A 20,210-nucleotide genomic window follows, 5' to 3' on the forward strand; every position below is an offset into this window, starting at 1 on the left:
TATATATATATATATATATATATATATATATATATATATTTATGAAGGATGCAAGGGAAAAACAGGGAATGTCAACTTTTCGCAAACTGAGAAAACTAAAAATACCTGTCAGTGAAGCGTACAGTAATTTTTGTTTGTTTGTAATCAGTATCCAGACAAGGTTTAAAATAAGTTTATGTAAAACGTTTTTAATGTATTGTTTGGATTTTACAGAGCATTATGTCACCCATGTCCAAAATTTGACATTCCTAGTTTTTGCGTTGCGCAAAATTTTCTTTTCTAAGACTTTCCGCAATGCAGTAGTTTTTTGGTCATAAAAAATATGACCATTCCTCAAATGTAGCTCATTTTCTGTTGTCAGTCGCTTCAACTCCTCTTCTAAGTGATCTTTGGCAACTTCTATTTTAAAATGGTCGCAAGTCGAGCAAGTATCCTTGCGTGGATACCCAAATCCAATGTTGAACTTATCAACAAAGATGCGTCTGTTTGTAACAGAAAAAATACATTATTAACTTTGTTTATTTTGTTTGTTAAGTTAAGAGTTTCACACCCAATAAACACAATAAGGTCATAACTGAGGCAGAACAGGTGGCTGAGCAATAAAGAAAGTGCAGAGAACCTAGCTAAAGGTAGAATGAGACATAATTTTACATTATTTTTTGCATAAGGTTACAAAATTTTAACAGTCACTGAGCCACAAAATAAAAAGTAAACAAAATATAGAAAATTCATTAAATCTTTATTTTACTTAACTATCCACTCTGAGCATAGCGTAAAAAAAATTCTAACAATTCTTTAAGAAATAATAATTTTAAGTTAAATTATATAAAAAGCCAGAAGAGGAAAGTTTTTTTAAACTAGCAGTACTATAGAAATTGGATACCTGTATTTTTCTCTGTAACATGCTTCCCCTGGATGAGTTATCAGGTACATTGCATGCATTTTGGTCAAATTCAGCTCCTCTGGGAGGTATTGTTTTTTTGTATCCTTCAAAGTATAGTGAGACTGTCGTCCTCGAAATGAACGTATGAGATTTATGATGGAGGTTACTTTCTCCTCCATGAAAGATTACGGTCTGTTGTTGTGCTTGCCTCTCTTGTCAGTTGGTGGTAAACCTGTGAAATAGATTTGAGATATAAAGATGTTATTCTACACTTCTAATAAAGAAATTACATCTAATTAAGATTAAGCATAAAAATACAGCTAAAAGATCTAGATTTACTCACCTGATGGTGTCAATGTTTTCTGAATTCTCTCAAGTCTGGATTTTGTCACTCCAAATATTGAAAAGAGTGCCTTGAAGCAAATCTGCATTCTTGAGCATAAATCTCCATCAGGAATAAGCAAATGATACTGATATGAGTAACTGTGCAGGTCGGCCTCATTCTCCTCTTTCCTAGGTCGTCTTTGTTTCACCATTATTGGAATTATGGCAGCAGCTATCATGGCGTCCTGTTCGTCTTTTGTACCCAGCCCACAAAACCTGTACAAAAGTGACAAAAATACGACAAATAAAAAGGTTTCTAGTGAAGCGGCAAATTGACTATCCTTGTTTTTATGTTGCAGAGGACTGACATTATCTGTTTTTCTGTAGCAGGGTAATTTTTAATTGGCTATTTTTACCTGAGAATGCATGTTTTTTCACTTCAGTACTTTGACAGAAGCTAGCTATCGCAATGCACAATCGGCTGGCAGCGCTATCTCAAAATTTTGAAAAATTGACATTCCCTGTTTTTCCCTTGTATCCTTCATATATATATATATATATATATATATATATATATATATATATATATATATATATATATATATATATATATATATATATTTAGTGCACCAGTTAGAAGTTGCCAAACAGCTGATGAATTATTGCATCAATTCATAGAAGTTGTTCATGAATATGAAGCAAAAGGTTTGGCGGATTGCAGAAAAACCTGGAAGAGTAAGGAGTTTCCTGCTGTTGGTTTGTTTAAGCCTCTGCTTAAGCAAACAAATTGCCAATTCATCAAAATATTTACTAACATCAATGGGAATTGAGGAGAAAATTAGTATCAAATGCGACAAAAAACTCTTTTTTATGAATTGGTTTTTACAAGGCTATGTGTGTGTGTTTCCCTTGTCATAGTTATTCCTTTGCCACAGCAATTTTGATTTCTATTTAGGTAATGTAGTGACAGTTATTGAGAATATAACTACATCTAAAAAGACTATGCAGTCATTTTATTGACAATAAATGCATATTAAAAGCCTTAATTAAAACGAAATATGTTGGTGTTAAATAAATAAATAAATAAATAGATGATGATGATGATGATGATGATGATGATGATGATGATGATGATGATGATGATGATGATGATGATGATGATGATGATGATGATGATGATGATGATGATGATGATGATGATGATGATGATGATGATGATGATGATGATGATGATGATGATGATGATGATGATGATGATGATGATGATGATGATGATGATGACGGTGATGATGATGAAACCAAATTAGATGCAAATGAGAATATTAATGATGATAACGATGGGGCTGATTGTGCTACTATTATTGATTTATCAAGGTAGATGCACTTATGATTAATACCTAAATCATATACTTTGATTGAATTAAACTTTTTCTTACATATACATGCAACAATCAACATAATTAAAAGAGAATTTGTTTTAATACTGGAAATCAAATCTTTAGGTAAAATAAGCTCTTTACATTTTGGACATGTTTCATTTGAGTTGGTTATCTTTACATTTTCCACAAGACAGAAAAAACAAAATAAGTGTGCACATTTTTTAGAGTTCCTAGTTGTTTTGGTATTTTACCACAAAAATTACACTGGCAAAGCTGTCAATAAGGATTAACTTCTTTTTTTAGTTCTTCAATATCTATTTCCAAGTCATGTGCTGTCAAAATGCTTTTTTTAATGGTAGCAATCATGGAAAATGACCACACTCTTTTACCAATACCAGCGTGACCAATAAGCTTTTTATTTTGGTTTAGTGATTTAGTAACATTTAAACTTTTACTGAGTTTTTCTACCTGCTGACAGCAATAGCATTTATTGCAATGAGTTTGCCAGTTTATATTTAAAAGAAGTGTTATTGATTTCATTCTTTTGATCACATTCTTTATGGTATCATAACGTTTTGACAAATTTTTGATAGGTGTACATTCTCTAAATCTGGCAACATAACATGTAATACCTATTTCAATTTTATTTTTTTGGTTTCTTCCAATAGGATACTTTTTTTTCCCAACCAAATATCCACAGACCCTGTAAATAAGATTCATATTTTTGTAATGCATTTTCATCTAAAAATAATAAAACTTTTTGGATAGTTCTTGTGAATAACCATCAAACTTAACCACATGCATTACGTAGTGTCTATATTCATGAAGTAAATTAAGCTAATAAATCAATAAAAAACTGCATATAAAGTAAAAGATTTTATTTAAAATTATTAGAAACATTTTGTGAAATTTTTTACATCAGGACAATTTTTATTTCACAAACGATATAAATAAAATGTTGTCAATTTAGGACAATGGTTAGATGAAAATTTTGAAAAAGAAAAAAAAATTTAATGCTAAGATTTTTTATAAGTAATAAAAAGTTGAAAAATTGATTTAAAAATTGAGTAAATGTAGAAAAACTGTAAAGTTTTACCGCTCAAAAAAAAATGTAAAAAGACTTCCAAATTTGTAAACAAATCAAAGAAAAAGTTTTTTTTAGGTAGATCCACTTCAATCAGAAACTAATACTCCACTTTCATTTTACTTACTTTTTAATAAAATTAAGTAACCAATACACTACTAACAGCCTTTAAGCTGGTTATCAACGTAGACGATTTTAAAAAACGCGATAAGTCATGAAAAATTGGTCGCTAAGTAAAAATTCATTCAGGTCCGTAGCTATTTTGAAAGTTCTAAAATTTTCATAATTCAACTGCGCTTGCGCATAATAACCTGTCGCAAATTAACAGAACTTGAACGACCGTGAAAGGTAATGAATGTGATCCGTTTCACTGTCTTGTTGAAACGTCAAATTGTCACAAAACACTGCTTTTTCAATACAATCCTTTCCTTTCTGGAAGATGTTCAATGAGTAATTTCTTTCGAATAAACGCCTAACCAGACCATTACATTTTTCTGAAATTTTTTTTATTGCTTCACACTAAATATGCTGAAAATAATAGCATCAATTTTAACATAAACAAGAACATAATAAAATTAGACATAAGTGTAATAAAATGGGCTGTTTAGGATGATGAGAGCAGTTAAATAAAACTGAACTTGTTTTCTATAGGGTGAAAAATGAGTAAAATTTATTCAGATTTTATAGCCATCTAGATATTATTTTAGAGTGATTGCCGCATCATATAAAGCAACGCAGTATTTTGTCAATAGACCCGTTTTTACCTACCTTGAGAATTTTATCCTACCTCACTTTATCAGCGTTAACTATAAAAACCAAAATATTAAAGCCTAAATTCTAAGCCTAAGTTTTATTCTTAGCCACCAAACCTAAGTACATGTTTTTTTTTTTATAAGCATATGAAATTTTTGAAACAGGCTCGGGTATGCTTAAGCAAAAAGTTAAAAGAGGCTCAAAAATATGCTAAAGCTTAAGCATATTTCTAATAAAATATGCTTATTTCAATACTTTCTTAAAGTGTACGCGTTACTTAAGGTTAATGGGTATAAGAAAAATAAAAAGTTGACTTATGCTCTGTATTTGCTTTGGTTTTAATGTAGCTGAATTAATGTTATAGTATGATAATAAAAAATAAAACATATATACTATATACAAATGTTATCAATAAAATCAAAGATATGAACTTCGCATTCCTTCTCGTCCGGACCAATAAAGGTGTCATCTGGAAGAATTTCGTTGGCACTTTCATTTATAGCATCATCTACCTCCACTGGTTGAATATCACCCTGATTTCCTATGGGTTGATCACTTCCAGGATCAATGATGGATGGTGGGGGAACTTTATAACAATCAAGGCCCTCTGGTTTAACTAGCGAATCTTCTGAGCCATCAGAAGTCATTAAACATCCAGTCATCGTCCAACATTTCTTCCTTTGCTTGTCATACTTTGAAGTGTTTAAAGCTTTCCATGCTTCCCCTGCCCAATGTGTAATCAAAATTCGTCTCTCTTTTGCAGTGTAGGGCATTTCATTACTGAACCATCTATCAAAATGATTATCTCTATCGAGCCATTTTTGATGTTCAATGGCAATAAGTCTTTTCAGAGTGGCAGCATATCCTGCGTCAACTGGTTGCCAAAGGTCAGTGGCACTTGGTAGACCGTACCAGAGAAGTCCTTTAGCAGCAGCCACAACATCTTTAAAATCCTCCTGCATCTGTCCCTTCAAGTTGTCCAGCAAAAGAACAAATTTATCAAGCTTTTGTTCTTTTACAAATGGAAGAAGTGTTTTATCACACCAGTGCTTACAGACGTTTTGGTCTAACCAAGCATTTTGCTGGAAGTAAACGTGAATATCTTTGTGCCATGCTAACTTTTCGTCTTTTGAAATGCGTTTTCCTTGACCTCTAAAAATGATGGCTAGCTTTGGTTGCTCTCCTTCTGGGCGAAACATAATTTGAAGGGAACATTGCCTTTTTTCCAATCCTGAGCCGGGTTGTGAGATCCATGTATTATGTGTTGCACCTTGACCCTTGGGTACATACTCATAAGTTTTCTTACCATGAACAACAAAGGGAAGTGGGCTCTGGTCAACATTGAGCCTTTGTCCAGGTTGGTACCGTCCCCATTTTTTGTCGTAACTTGGATCTTTAGAACCTGTTCTGATACACTTTTCTCTGAATGTGGCATGCCATTTCTATAATAATGGTTCCATTTCTTTCTTATGTTTCCTTTTGTTTCTTTGTTTCGATCTCATTTTAACTCTTTTTTTTGTAAAAATCGAACTATAACATGAAGTTTTATTTCCACGTTTGGATCAATGTTTAATTGTATATTTCTAGCTTTACTCCAAAGCCAGGAAAAGTTTACAATATGACCTTTCGATCTGGCTTGTAAAAATTCATTGTAAATAGCTTCGTACAGTTCAAGATATTTTGTGGAACGTCTTCCCTTCAGAAACAATCTGCGATAGGATGATTCGGCATCTTTAATAATAGTTTCTTTTTTTTTAAGCCATCGCGAAATCTGACTTTGTGTTACACCAAACGACTCTGCTATAGTTTCTTGATTTGCCTCATAACCATAGGCGTTAATTGCTTCTGCTTTAAAGGCAGCAGTATATTGGTGGCGTTTCTTACCAGCTAATTGGCGAGACTCTTCACTTTTTTTCATTTCACTAACAACTTTGTTGACTATATTATTGAGCACATCTTTCACTGCTAGAGTGATAAGTTCTTCGTTTCTTTGAAGAACTTGTGATTGTGAATATTTACAATCTTGTTTGCTAATTCCGTGAATAACTTTAACATGAAAAGCTAGTCCTTGTTGGCTTTTAAATAATTTTTTGCAATGTTTGCATTCAACACTAGTTTCAACAGCTTCTAACGGCAATCGGATTGCACTCATTTCTCCTCTGTGCATAACATTTTTTGTGAAACCAAACGCTGCCAATGTAGGCTGCTTTCTCTTTATTATCTTTGACATTATTATTATTATTTTATCAGTATCTGAAAATAAAACTTAAAAATAAAATAAACATTTTAAATAAGGTATTAAATAAACTACACATTAAAAGCGAGAGAGAGAGAAAAAAAAAGAGAGAAATAAAACACTTCAGAGCGACTTCTAAACTTTATGTTTTTATGTTCAAGTATTGAGGTTTAGGTTTTGCAATACAATGACTTCATTACTTCATTAAGTCATTGCATTGCAAAACATAAACTTCGATTTTTGTTGTTTTTGTTGGTTTAAATTTAGAAATATATTTAAAATCTTTAACTAAATAAAATTCTAATTTTTTAAATAGTTTATCAAGGCTCAGGAATATGCTTACATATGCTTATTTTTTTCCCAAATCTGAGCCTCTATATGCTTATAAGCGTTATGCTTATAAAAAAAAAAACATGTAAAAGATTTTAGTTAAAGCGTCGCTAATATATTGGAATTAAATTAAGCTTCACTAATTTATTGGAATTAAAGAAGTTATTACCATTTCTTTTAAACACCAAAAAAAAAACCTCTTGAGACAAGTACCATAAAAAATCAACAAATCCCGTTAACAAACCCAATTTTTAAATGGGAATTCAATGTAGCGCAAGCTTAAAATCATAAAACTTATATAAAATTTTTTTAAACAATATAAAATTTTTTTAAAAAACCGCTAAACCGAGTTTATTGTGAAAGAGATAATTGTTTTTCGGTTTCCTGGAATAATTCTCCTCTTTAGTATCATTCACAGACTCAGGTTACCAACACGAACTTAAATCAAATATAATTATGACTTTAATGCAAATGCGACTTTTCGTCGATTTTCCCTTTAAGCTTTTATTTGTATCAAAAAAATTACTTATTTCTTTTCAGATTCACATAAGGTAACTGCAGTTTTTGACGTCTCAAGTTCTCAGGTGAGTGCCTCCTAAAAACTTTTTTAAAAAACATTGCTAAGTTTGACACTCTTGAATTCTCTACGAAATTCTAGTTTATGACAAAGCAATTTTATAAGTTTGTTTTGATTTTTAATTGTAAAAATTGTAATAAGGGTTTTTATTATTATTATTATTTTCATTACTATTACTATGAATATCATTATTATTACTATTATTATTATTATTATTATTATTATTATTATTATTATTATTATTATTATTATTATTATTATTATTATTATTATTATTATTATTATTATTATTATTATTATTATTATTATTATTATTATTATTATTATTATTATTATTATTATTATTATTATTATTATTATTATTATTATTATTATTATTATTATTATTATTATTATTATTATTATTATTATTATTATTATTATTATTATTATTATTATTATTATTATTATTATTATTATTATTATTATTATTATTATTATTATTATTATTATTATTATTATTATTATTATTATTATTATTATTATTATTATTATTATTATTATTATTATTATTATTATTATTATTATTATTATTATTATTATTATTATTATTATTATTATTATTATTATTATTATTATTATTATTATTATTATTATTATTATTGTTAGTTTTTTTATTATTATTATTGTTATTAATGTTATTATTATTATAAATTTATTATTATTAGAAATCATGAAACAGTTATCTTAAGATTTATTTGAGGTACAGCTTTAAAGTTGTATAATATTTGTTTATAAAAATTAACATTTATAGACATTTTTTTTTCGACCAGGTGACTAAAGATGTCGTTAAGATGATGTTGGTATCAAGTTTCTTCAATTTTTGTTCACAACGCCTTTGCTACTATGTTAAGTCCAATGGGGGGTAACATTTTACCCACACTTCTGAATGAGTTTTATAATGCAAGATGCGGTGTATGCATTTACCCATTATAAGTTTACTATAAAATACATTTTAAAATTTAAATAATTGAAAGCGCATCATTAAAAACAATTCAAAAGAAAAAATAAATCTTAATGTATGTGTAATTATTTGCAAATTTTTAAATTTAAATAATGCGTAAATATTTATGCCGCAGTTACTCATGAAAGATAAACAGTTTTTAATTTGGCTAATGAAAGAAAACTTTCTTCAAATCAATTTATTAAAAGCAATTTTAAAGTGAAAGAAATAACTCCAAATCAAAAAGTTTAAAGGCGATAGGTTTCTCTAACAAAAAATCGTTTTAAACTTTATCTTCTTTTTATGAGCCCCTTTTTTGCTTTCTAAGGACTAACATGGTTGATCAGCTTGAGTTTAGTGCATATCTTTCGGCATTCTCTTCTGAGAACAACCGGTTAACTTTAAGTTTTTTCATCATCAATTCTGTTAAAGATGTTCTGACCAAAGAAACAGTAGAAGGTGGTTTAAACCTAGGAATAACATTTGAATACGAAAATGAGCGAATGGCGCTTATATCTTATGGTGTGCAGAAAAGTACGAAGAGCAATATCAAAACCATAAACGTTTCTCTGGCAATAATTCTTACTTGCTATTTTTGTGGACTTGTTATATTTATAGCTGCCATCACTTTTTTTGTACATCGGTCTAAAAAGCGGTAAGATGAAATTATTTTTCGGTTTTTAGAATGCTGTGGTTGTTTTAGCATTCATCAACTTTATGTTACAATATATTATTTCATTTATTACCGATGAAGCACATCATAATACTCAATAATTTTTTTTTATTTACTAAATCTTACAGAGCAAAGGTGCACCACTTCGTCGTTCAATCTACAGCAGAAACTCAAACCTCATCTGTGTAAAAGCTTACTCATTTAAGTGAGATTTATTTTGATTTTAAGTTGGGGAAGAACAGCCCTAGAACACTTCAAAGAAGCTCATTCCGCATCGCATGAGATTTTGAGCAGTGAACCTCCCCCTAAATATTTCTTGTAAAGTTTATTTGAATTATTTCTGTTAAATTTAAATTTAACTATAAGTTAAATTTAAGTTTAACTTTAAGTTCATCTATAAAAAATATGCCTGTCGCCCTGTAATAATATATTTAGTTTTGCTTGTATTTTCTTTTGAACTTTAAAATGATTATAACTAGTAGGCTGAAATACATTTAAAAAATTCATACAGTCTGTTTAACTTAGTAGACAGTTCTAACAATAAGGGTTAACGAAGGAACATTCTTCTGTTGGTTAAAAAAGCATAGGAAGAAAATATCGAAGAAGTTGCCACCATCAAAACTGGAAAATCTAAAGTTTACGGCAGCTCAATAAATAAATTTGATGAGGAGCATTTAATCTTTTCTTCGCAATCTTTTTCTAACAATTGCTGTTTTCTGAAAATAATATCTACCTGTTGTCACGATCCAACTCGCTGATATTTTGGATTTGAACTTGAATTAGTTAATAAAAAAGTAAAAGCAGCTCCAGAATTTGACATTTTATTTTAAATCGTAGAATGTTGTATTATCTTTATATAGATAACATGGTTTTAAAAAAAGTAGGCGCACTAAGATTTTTTTGCTTAAGCGGTAGGATTGCACTCGGGCCCTCTGCACATTATAAAAGAAATGGAACTTTTAGTAGTAACACTACACATTATCAAAGAACTTGGAATTTGCAGATGTAACACTACACATCAACAAAGACACAATTATAAAAAAACAAAAATCAAAAATTTGGATTCTTAGCATTTCTAAAATGGCAGTTTGAAGCTTAAGGGGGATTATCCCCCAAATTTAAATATAGACAATAGAAGAAAGCTTTTTAAGTAATCTAACATACAATATGATGAAAACAAAAAATTTACATTTTTTCTTTTTTTTTGGTCAACGATTGTTGCATATACCCCAAAAAACCCCTAAAATAAGCAGAAAATATGATTTGCGCCGGCCAAGATTCAGCAAAAACTATTAAGAAAGGCAAAGTGAAACTTTGGTATTGCATTTAGAATAGGTGCTTGAGTGTTTTAAATGAAACAGATTTGGAAAAAAAAAATCTGGGTCTGAGTACAAGTTACCTGAAATGGCAATTTCAGGTAAAAGTGGTAAATGTATTGACTTTCGAATAGAAACAAAAACATGTAAATTATGTTAATTGATAAGCTTAAAATAACAGTAGGTTGCAATCTACATAACCATTGTCTTATAAATGACTCAAAGCGCATTTCTAAAGCAGAAAAACAATGTACAAGTATAGTGAAATAAGGATGCAAGAATTTAAGAGCTATATAAAAAGGTTTTTGTGATCAAAGCGAAACATTAGAATGGTGCAGTTTATGGAAGTGGGGAGTTTTGAACAATTTTTTTTTTGTTTTTATTTTTAAATTGAGTTTTTCTCAAAATCATCTTTTATAGCCTGGCGACGGAGATATTTTTCAAACCGATAACCGATTTGATCTGAAATTTGGCATACTTGTTTCTAACACATGTATTTGCAACCTCTACTAGAATTATGTTTACAGCTAATTGTGTTCTACTTTTGTGAGTGATTTTGTGTACTCAATTATCACCAAAACTTCCAAATATGACTAAAACGCATATATTTTGATTTTTTTTGCTCAAAATCCAAAACTTTTAGTGTATGTTGTAATTGCATAAGTAAAAATTTATTTACGGTTGCTGAAAAAACCCTGTCGCCAGTTATTCATTTTTAGGCTTTTGTCTATCAATAATTATGCGCATAATTAGTTTTTTTAAATTTTAAAATCTTTACTTTTATTTTAATCATACAGGGTGTTTACTTAATTTCTGACCCCCTATATCTCGGTTTAAGAATACGGTATTTCAACACATACCATTTTATTACTGTCATATCAATTTAATTAGACAAAGAATATATGTTAATAGTCAGTAATCAGTATTTTGTCCATTTCTTTCTATGCATTGGGTAATTCTCCTTGGCAGGCTTTCTACTAGGCAAAAACTCTTTGATTTTGACGGTTTGGAGCCGGATATAATTCAATCGGACTCTCATCAGTCCACAATACGTGAGCTCGTTTCACTTTACCATCCGGTGAGTCATCTGCGAATCCCTCTTCTTGCAAACGAGTACAAAAATTTACGCGATCAGTGATGTTTTTCTGCGACAACATGGGTTTCACTTTCTGTGTATAGGCATGCTTTCCCCATGTGGTCTTGCGCAAGTATTTACTGATAGCACTGTGTGAAATTGTTTTTCCTCTTTCTTTGTAACTGTCTGAAAAATTCAGTTTCTTAGCTACAGTTCTCGTTCCAACTCCGACTTTGTCTTTGACCCACTTTCTGACCTTGTCCTTGGTTCTTGGTGAAAACTTTGTTGGCTTTCCAGGTCGCTGAGCGTCTGTGACGTCACCCTCTTGTTTTCTTGCCCACTTCCTTACAGTATTTCGAGAAACTTTACACTGTCTAGTGATTTCTTTAATGCTTAATCCTTGACTACATAAAACTTGAATTCGGTGACGAAGTAACTGTTTATCAGAACTCATTTTCAGAGTAAATTGCTAAAAAACACATGTTATATAATACATGTTAGTAACATATACATATAATACATATAAATACACACAGAGTAATTAATGTAAATCATAAACAGACACCAAGTATCACTGATATAAATAAGGCAAATAAAAATAATGCTGATTATTTCTTGTAGCCAAAATGCTAAACATTAAAAAAGTGTAAACTTATTTTCTGACCCCGGTTTCGAAGAGTAGCAATACGTCATAAACAGTGAAGAAAAAATGTGTTATTAATTGGCAAACTAAGATCACATATTAAGGAGTAATAAGGACAATTTACTTAAAAATCGTGCTAAAACTATAGTCATAATGCCAAAGGCCGTGGAAGACAAGGAGAATGAAAATATCATTTTTATGTATGTTGACAAAATGGCTCCCATAAACATTTTCTGAGGTCATATCCTATCTGAAGTGAGCGTTTTACGTGCAGAAAGTATAGTTACACCAAAATACATACTAAAGTATTTTTCGGGCTAAAGTAGCATTTAAGAGAGCAACTCAAAATCTTGTGTTTGTAACATGTGGGGGGTCAGAAATTAAGTATACACCTTGTATTATATATGTTATGCACTATTAAAGATTGAAAAAAAAGTTGAAATACAAGATTTTTTTTAATGGTATACTACTTGTTAATTCATTCGATAGATTTGATTATTCAATTAAGGTAATTTTTTTCTTTTTTTAAAGTATGCATATAATAAATAAAAGTTCTAAGTACATATACTTATTACACATAGACTTTCTTCTGGTTTGTTTTGTTTTAGTTTTTTTTAAGTCGATAGGATTTTTTTAATTCTATATTTTTCTTTGTGTTACTAAATCATTTTTGTAATCCTAAATGGACTTTAGAGAAACAAATTTTCGGCATATAATATCTATATATTGGGGAGGATGGGTAGGAGAAAGCCACGGGTTGGAGTGAATCATTGATCCCATGGCTAAAATAAGCTTTGAAAAAGACCCCAAACTTTCTCTAAGTAATTATAGATAAATTATTTTTAAGGCTGTTTAATTTTTTACTTGATGTTGGTGTGGGTGTCTGTATTAGCGGTGTATTCCACTTTTTTCTATGCAGAAGTAAAATTTCTATACTTTATGAAAATTCTTTAAAGAAAATGTTGGTTTTTTATGTATAAACCACGTACATATTTTGCATGTTAATCTAGTTGCACAGCTTGGGGAGGAATGAACAATTCATTCTGGGGTAGGATTGAACTGCGGCTCAGTCGGACTTAGTGTAAGTTTTACTTTAAAAAGTTTCGTCTTCTGCATAAAAACATCACCAAGTTATTATAGTTTTTGTTAAGTATTGTAATGCCTCGAGAGCATAGAAGACCTACTTCTAATGCAAAAGATTCCAGTAAAGGTATGAAAGTAGCTTAAATTTTAATCCAAAAAAGAATAAGTAGTTGAGGAACAGCAATTACTTTTAACGCCCCATATGCAACGCTTTCTCGTTGCAAATTAGTTTTTGCAATTGCAGTTGTTTGTTTTGTCGTTATGTTGTTATACACAGAATAATTTTTTATAACAAGTAATTTCTCTTAAAGTTTATAACTTATATAAATTTTATGAAATGAATTTGAAATGATCTTAAAATTTATTGTTTCATTACTTAATTATGTTGTTCTTAATGATAAAGTGTTTGTTACTTACCTAAATACGTTTATTATTGTTTATGTATACATGTACTATTGTTTAAGTCTGTAAAAATCTGGACACATTTTGATATTTCTTTCATGACTATTAGGTACCCAATTCACCAAACTGTCTTGAGGTACTAATCTAGTATTTTTTTCATTTTTTGTTTCATTGCTATAACTGCTTCAAAAAAAAGTGGCTCACTCCTACCCATCCTCCCAAAGTTAAAAATCGTTCAGCAATCCAATATAACTAATTTTACTAGTGGAAATATATGTAATGAAATTTAGCAAACAAATTGAGCTCTGAAAATGTAAATTCGTTAAATACTTGGTACAGCCAAATTTTTTTTAAATCCATTTATTGCTTTTTTTAAAGCTTTAGATATCTACCTATTTTATACAATTGCGGCCAAAATATTACAGTTTACATAAAAACCACTGTTTGAGCTTTGATTATAACTTTTAATGTCTGTTTTTTATATTTTACTTTATTGAAAACATAAAACACTTTCAATTGACTGTAATACCTGTTTAAATTAATAATAGCAAAGTTATACCGAGTAGTTTTCTCAAAAACTACTATAAGTTTACCTTATCTGCTTTCTGTTTGTTAAGTTGTCTAAAAATTGATAACTCAGTTATATATGAAATAGTGTAATCAAAGAGTATCAATATGTTTTTGCACGTATTTTTTTACTCTGAACAGATTATTTTAATTGTACTAATTTAGTGTGGCGAATTTGTTAGAAGCAAATTGTGATATTAATATAATGAAGGATACTCTCAAGTACAATTGTTAAACGCTAAAAAGTATCCAGAAACTGTGAAGCATCTATCACAACTGATGGTTTAACGTCCAATAACAGCCTTAGTTGCTGTAACAGAATCTTATGAGTTAGTAGGGCTAAGCATCTTTCCATATGGAAAAACTGACGCAGAAGTGCTTTGTTGACAGTCGAGTAGAAATTCTACACAATTGGCCTTCGAACTCGTCAGATCCAAATTTTATCGAATATTGTTGGATTATTATAAAGCGCAAAGTTACAGCTCACCAACCTTAGCTCTGAAATAGAATTAAAAAGCTGTTGAAATAAGTTTGGAAAATGGAGAGGTTAAGAGATTAGTGCATAAACCTTTAGCAGCATGCCTTCGTGTATTACTGCTATTTTAAAAAATCAAAGGATTACCAACGAAATATTAAACATATGATTTGTCAAGACAATTCATTACCCAATTTTATTGTAGGGTCGAAGGATTGTTAAAGATTATACTTCAGCGTTTCATTGTGAATTTGTAAAATATTGTTGTACAATAATAATATGATAATTTTAATAAGGCTTTTAAGGGGGGACAGAAACTTTTTGGGAACTATTATACTTAGAAAGTCAATGAAATTTAACCTAATTAAAAATCTTATAATTCGCACTTGAAAAACCAAATTCGGAGATTTCAAAGAGTTATCTTGCATTGGTATCAAGTATAACTATTTAGATTAAAATGCGTTAAAATTAAAAAAAATGCCAACCATCTGGAACAATCTGTAATTATTGACCTATGTTTGTTAATTAAATTTACTTACAAGCACTTTTATGTACTTTTTAATACTTGCTAAGGTTATTTAGCTAGCCAAATTTGTTTAATTAATTCTTTTAAATTTCTGAAATAACAATAAAAAATAAGTAAACAACTCTTATCGTTATCTATTTTAACTATAAAAATCATGTACAAAGAAGGCAAACAAGTGTTGAGAAAACGAAACAGACAATTGATAAAAAAAAAAAAAAAAAAAAGGAGGCCAAAATGATGAGAGCCAGAAAACATAGAAGATATAGAAAAAAGGAGTTTGATTCTTACAAAAAATATATATATATCATTATTTTTACAAGTTCTACTCAAAAATATCTATTTTTCCAAAAAATACCAGAGATCTTAAAACTCTAAAAGCTAAAATTCGGAAACTTTATCAAATTTCGAAGAAAGGTATCTCTTTCATGTTACTCCTATTTAAAATACATTATAGCAATAAAGAGTATTGCTTAAAAATATTTTGACAGTTTTCATACTGGAAAAAAAAAATTACTTTTGAATGTTAAACCAAAAAATGAAATTAATTTTATGCTAACCTTTTTCAGCTGATGATACTTAACTTTAGGCACTATCTTCTAAAATTCCAATTAAGATAGTGATTTATGTAACATCAGAAAATTTTTATCTTCTCGGAGATCTAATAGGTCCGTTTTAAATTGAGATATTTCTTTAACCATCTTTGATAGAATTGTACAACTATCACTAATAATATCAATTAAAAATTGATTAACTCTAAATCCTAAAGATGACTTAAGTTGTTTTAAAAGTCTTTAAGTAAATTCTGTAATTTTTCCCTGTATGATTCAATGTTACAATCATCATAGTGAATTGAAAGATTAGAAATAATCATTTTCTTAATTTGAGTAAAATGGTTAAAGGTTTTTAAAGTAGCATCTCACTGAAAAAGGAAAGTTTTCTTTTGAAAGCTAAAAAAATCAGAAATAATATTTTTCTTTTCCCTGAAGAAACAAATTCAGACTTTGTAAATATTGCATTACATTGGTCAAAAACAGAATATCTAGCAAAAAAATTCTTATCATTAAGAATTTTAGGTTTTTTTCCTTTTCAATAAAAAAATTTAATTAGTTCTAACAATTCTTCAAATCTATAAAAAATGGTATATTATTTAGTTTGTTTGCTAGATCTGGTTCATTTATAAAGATTTTAAACTGCGCGGGATTTTTAGCATTTGATTAAATATTACATACAATTTCCAACACTGATTTTAAAACGATTGAAAAATTAAAATGTTTTGCTGCTAAATGTTCTAGAGGAATCACACAATGAACTGTAATGAACTGGAACGCACAATGAACTCTGAATACTTAGGATCACTTTTTAACAAGCCAATTAGTCCTACATTGCCAACCATTGCTGGTGCACCATCTGTCGCAACACTAACATGTTTGTTGATAGGTGCATTCAGTTTTATCTAGAACGGTTTCAGGGGCTTCCTTTATATCAACTCCACAAGTTGTGTAATTCAGTTCAACCCAATCTAGTATTTTTCTTTTTAAATTAAATCTGATATTACATATCTAAAAAATACTGTCATTTGAGGTTTATCATTAACATCTGTTGATTCATCCGGAACTAAACTGAATGAATCACAGCTTTTTAAGTTTTTCAACAATTGCAGCTCAATATCAACGCTAATCTCAGATGTTCGTCTTTCAGGTGCATGTCGACAAATAAGAATTTATGAAATTAATCTTTGGATTTTGCTATTTTTAGGATCTAAACTGAGAGAACATCTGAAATATTTTGCGTTACAAATTCTTTATCAGTGTGAAGAGGTTTTACTCTTGCATTTTTCCATGCTATAACAAAGTTTGCTTCTGTTGTGATGTTTGTTTGTCGTTTGTATTTGCTTTTTCCATTTTAAAATAATTAGTTTTGCTGTAAAGTAAACTTAATACGAAAAGAGCCGCAATGAAATTCAAAGAACCGCATGCGGCTCGCGATACGCATTATAGCCATCCCTGGTTAAGACTTCCAGTTTATCAGATATTGAATATATGAATAGTATAAAACTTAGTTACTTTCACGTTTTTTCTTGAGCATTTAATTGGTTTTCCAATCCTGAAAACTTTGTCATCACTTTTTGTGTGGAAGAAGAATTGAATTAAAACCAACAATCGGAATATGACGTACACAAGATGACTCGTCAACTCTTCATATAAATAAATAATAAAGCGAACAGATATAAAATAAAAGATAACAACTGAGAAAAGACGTACACTCGGAGACATATTCAACCTGCCATAAAATGCCAAGAAAATGATAAAGGAAAAAGAAAAGTTAAAAACAATTACTGGGTAAAGACGCACACATGATGATTCAAGGAAGTTTTTAAGAAGAATATTTAGTGAGAAAGGAATTTCTGGTTTTTTATATAAACAACAAGTTTTATAAGTGGTCTAAGAAAAAAAAGAGAAAACTTTAATAAACACAAGAAGTAAAGAATCAAACAGATCTCGGAGAAAATATTGATTAAAGAAGAATAAACAGATGCTCTGGCCGTTTTATATAAAAAAGAAAAAAAATAAAAAGAGGAAAAAGAAGGAGAATGAAAAAATGATTAACCGATAAAAAGAGTATTGAACTCTACATATAGAGTAAGAGAGTATTACATGTAATTTAAAAACGTAATGAATAAAAATAATGCTAGCCATTATACACTAACAGAATGTTTATTGAGGTACACTATATAAAAGAGTAAACTTAGCACGATAAATATAAACTTAATTCAACAACGATTAAAACTTGCCCATTCCTAACCAAACTATCCCCAGACCTTGCCCTTTCCTAACCAAGTAGCTCTCACAGCATCAATATTAATCCCTACCTCCACATTACCTTCCCACACAACCATCATGCCCAAGCTTTACCTTCCAAAACCTTTAATACAATCCTCCGAACCATACCTCTTTATCCTTAACACTTCATACTATTAACACATAAACATCTAATAAAATGTTGTTGTTTGTTGCACAATATAGGTGACTACAACACTTGGGTCTCTCTTACACCTTTTTGCCCGGCTAAAATTTTCAACAATAGTTTTTTACTTGCGAAAATTTAAATATCTATTAAAACCAATACAGCTAAACATTTTTATAAACAGTTACAATTACTTGAACAAATACAAGTGGGAATATTGGTGAAGAACTTTGCTGTTTCAGTATCTTACTTGACGTATATTCTCACCAAAAGCAAGCAAAACAATTTCTAAAGAGCTGCAGATTGCTTTGAGAACAGTGAAGAGCATAGTGAAACGATTTAAGGACACTAGTAAAATAAAAAAAAAATCAGGAAGTGGAAGAAAAAAATGTTTTGTTAGACGAGATCTTGGTAAGAAAGTGAAAGATGCCTTAGGCAGAAAACCGGAGATTTCTGTTCGAACTTTAATTTTTTAAAAAAGCAAATAAATTTAAGACAAGTGCTTCCACTATACAAAGAGTAAAGAGAACTTGTGGCTGTAAATCTTATAAAAAAAAATCCTCGTCGTTAAGAAAAGCAAGAAAATGTCGCAATTCGATGTTCAAAGCTGCTCTATAAAAACTTATGCGCTAAAAATCTTGTTTGATTATTTAAGAAGAAACTTATTTCGCTGCATACTTCCGATATCTTCCAGGACACCAATATTATTCAGCAATTAGTTGCAAGAAACAGAATTCCAATTATAAATGCATTGGAATGCAAAAACTCGCTAAGAAATTCTTACTTTGGCAAGCAATTTGTGAATGTGGTGAAAGAAGCTCTTGTTTATGACTACGGGAACAATTGACACCAAAAAACACATTAAAGTATGCCTCAAGAAACGTCCTTTGTCGTTTTTAAGAACACACACGGGTAACCCGTTAATTTGGCCCATATTATACATATGTTAATATGATTAAATTTCACTTAAAAAAGTTTGTTTCACTTAACAAACTTTTTTAAGTGAAATTTAATCATATTAATATATGTACTTTCAAAACATATATAATATTCAATATCGAAATACAATAGTTTAATATGTCCGCGCAGATTTTTTCTGGTTTGTCTTGTAAAATAATTATCTTAGAAAACTTTTAAAATTTTTCATTTATAAATTTTAAAAACAATTTTTTTTTTGCATAGATAAAAAAATGGAATTTTGTCGTGATGAGTATTAAAAATGTAGAAAAAATTAAAGAAATTGAAGTGTACGGTTATATCAGACCTACTACCGTTATATATCTCAAATATATAACAATATTGTATATGGTAAGATTTACGCTCACATCAAATCAGAAAAAATTCTTTCACATGTATTTAATTGCGTAACATACGTGTATATATGACACATTAAAATCTATTGCACAGATTTAGGTTTAAAAGACATATTTTTTCTTCATGTAGTTAAAAGAATATTTTCAATTTTATAGAAGCTCCCCAAAAATACAAAAGTATTTACTCATATGAACATTAATTTTATGAGCAAGAAAATACTACAAAAATTAAATAGCAATGGCATTACATTCATAACATCGTTAACCATAGTAGGTTATGCAGGTTTTGCTGCATTACTTGCAATGTTTAATGCTGTTTAATTGTAATTATTTGTAATGAGTTGCATTCTATGAAAGAAAAGATTGCAGAAACAAAGAAATGATTAAAGAAAAAATCAAACGAAAAAGAAGAAATTTTTTTAACTATATATTCAACTGTAAAAACAAAATCTGCTTTTAACATCTTTTAAAGTTAATTATTTTTATCGCTGATACAATTGAAACAACTAATAATAAAGTGGGTTATCCTTGCCTCTTTTTAATAGTTGCAAATTCCACAGTAGTAGATTTTCTAGAAAAATATATAAATATGAAATTAAAACTCTTTCTAAAATGTAAGATAACA

At 29.4% G+C, this 20,210-nt stretch overlaps 2 protein-coding genes across 5 annotated transcripts in view; one reads left to right on the forward strand and one right to left on the reverse strand.

Annotated features, from left to right (window-relative positions):
• LOC149891355 (uncharacterized) overlaps positions 1-9,727 on the forward strand; it is a 30,819-nt gene extending 21,092 nt beyond the window's left edge. For 2 of the 4 annotated variants that reach the window (XM_090082274.1, XM_090082273.1), the window contains 4 exons: positions 7,530-7,573; positions 8,379-8,470; positions 8,877-9,203; positions 9,350-9,727. In XM_090082274.1, the coding sequence (XP_089938400.1) occupies positions 7,530-7,573; positions 8,379-8,470; positions 8,877-9,203; positions 9,350-9,410 (524 nt within the window). In that variant the 3' untranslated portion in view covers positions 9,411-9,727. Of the gene's footprint in view, positions 1-7,529; positions 7,574-8,378; positions 8,521-8,876; positions 9,204-9,349 lie in introns of those variants that run through there. The other 2 variants (XM_090082276.1, XM_090082275.1) reach the window with 1 other exon arrangement.
• A 1,787-nt stretch (positions 9,728-11,514) lies between these two features.
• Positions 11,515-12,640, reverse strand: LOC149891356 (uncharacterized). Its single transcript, XM_090082085.1, has one exon. It carries the CDS (start codon positions 12,064-12,066, stop codon positions 11,515-11,517), a length of 552 nt encoding a protein of 183 aa, XP_089938211.1. The 5' UTR covers positions 12,067-12,640.
• Between the last annotated feature and the right edge of the window lie 7,570 nt (positions 12,641-20,210).

Source organism: Hydra viridissima, unplaced genomic scaffold, assembly GCF_058129835.1.
Source record: "Hydra viridissima isolate aposymbiotic clone 2 unplaced genomic scaffold, HvirCarnegie_v1 scaffold_3, whole genome shotgun sequence".
Lineage (NCBI taxonomy): Eukaryota > Metazoa > Cnidaria > Hydrozoa > Anthoathecata > Hydridae > Hydra > Hydra viridissima.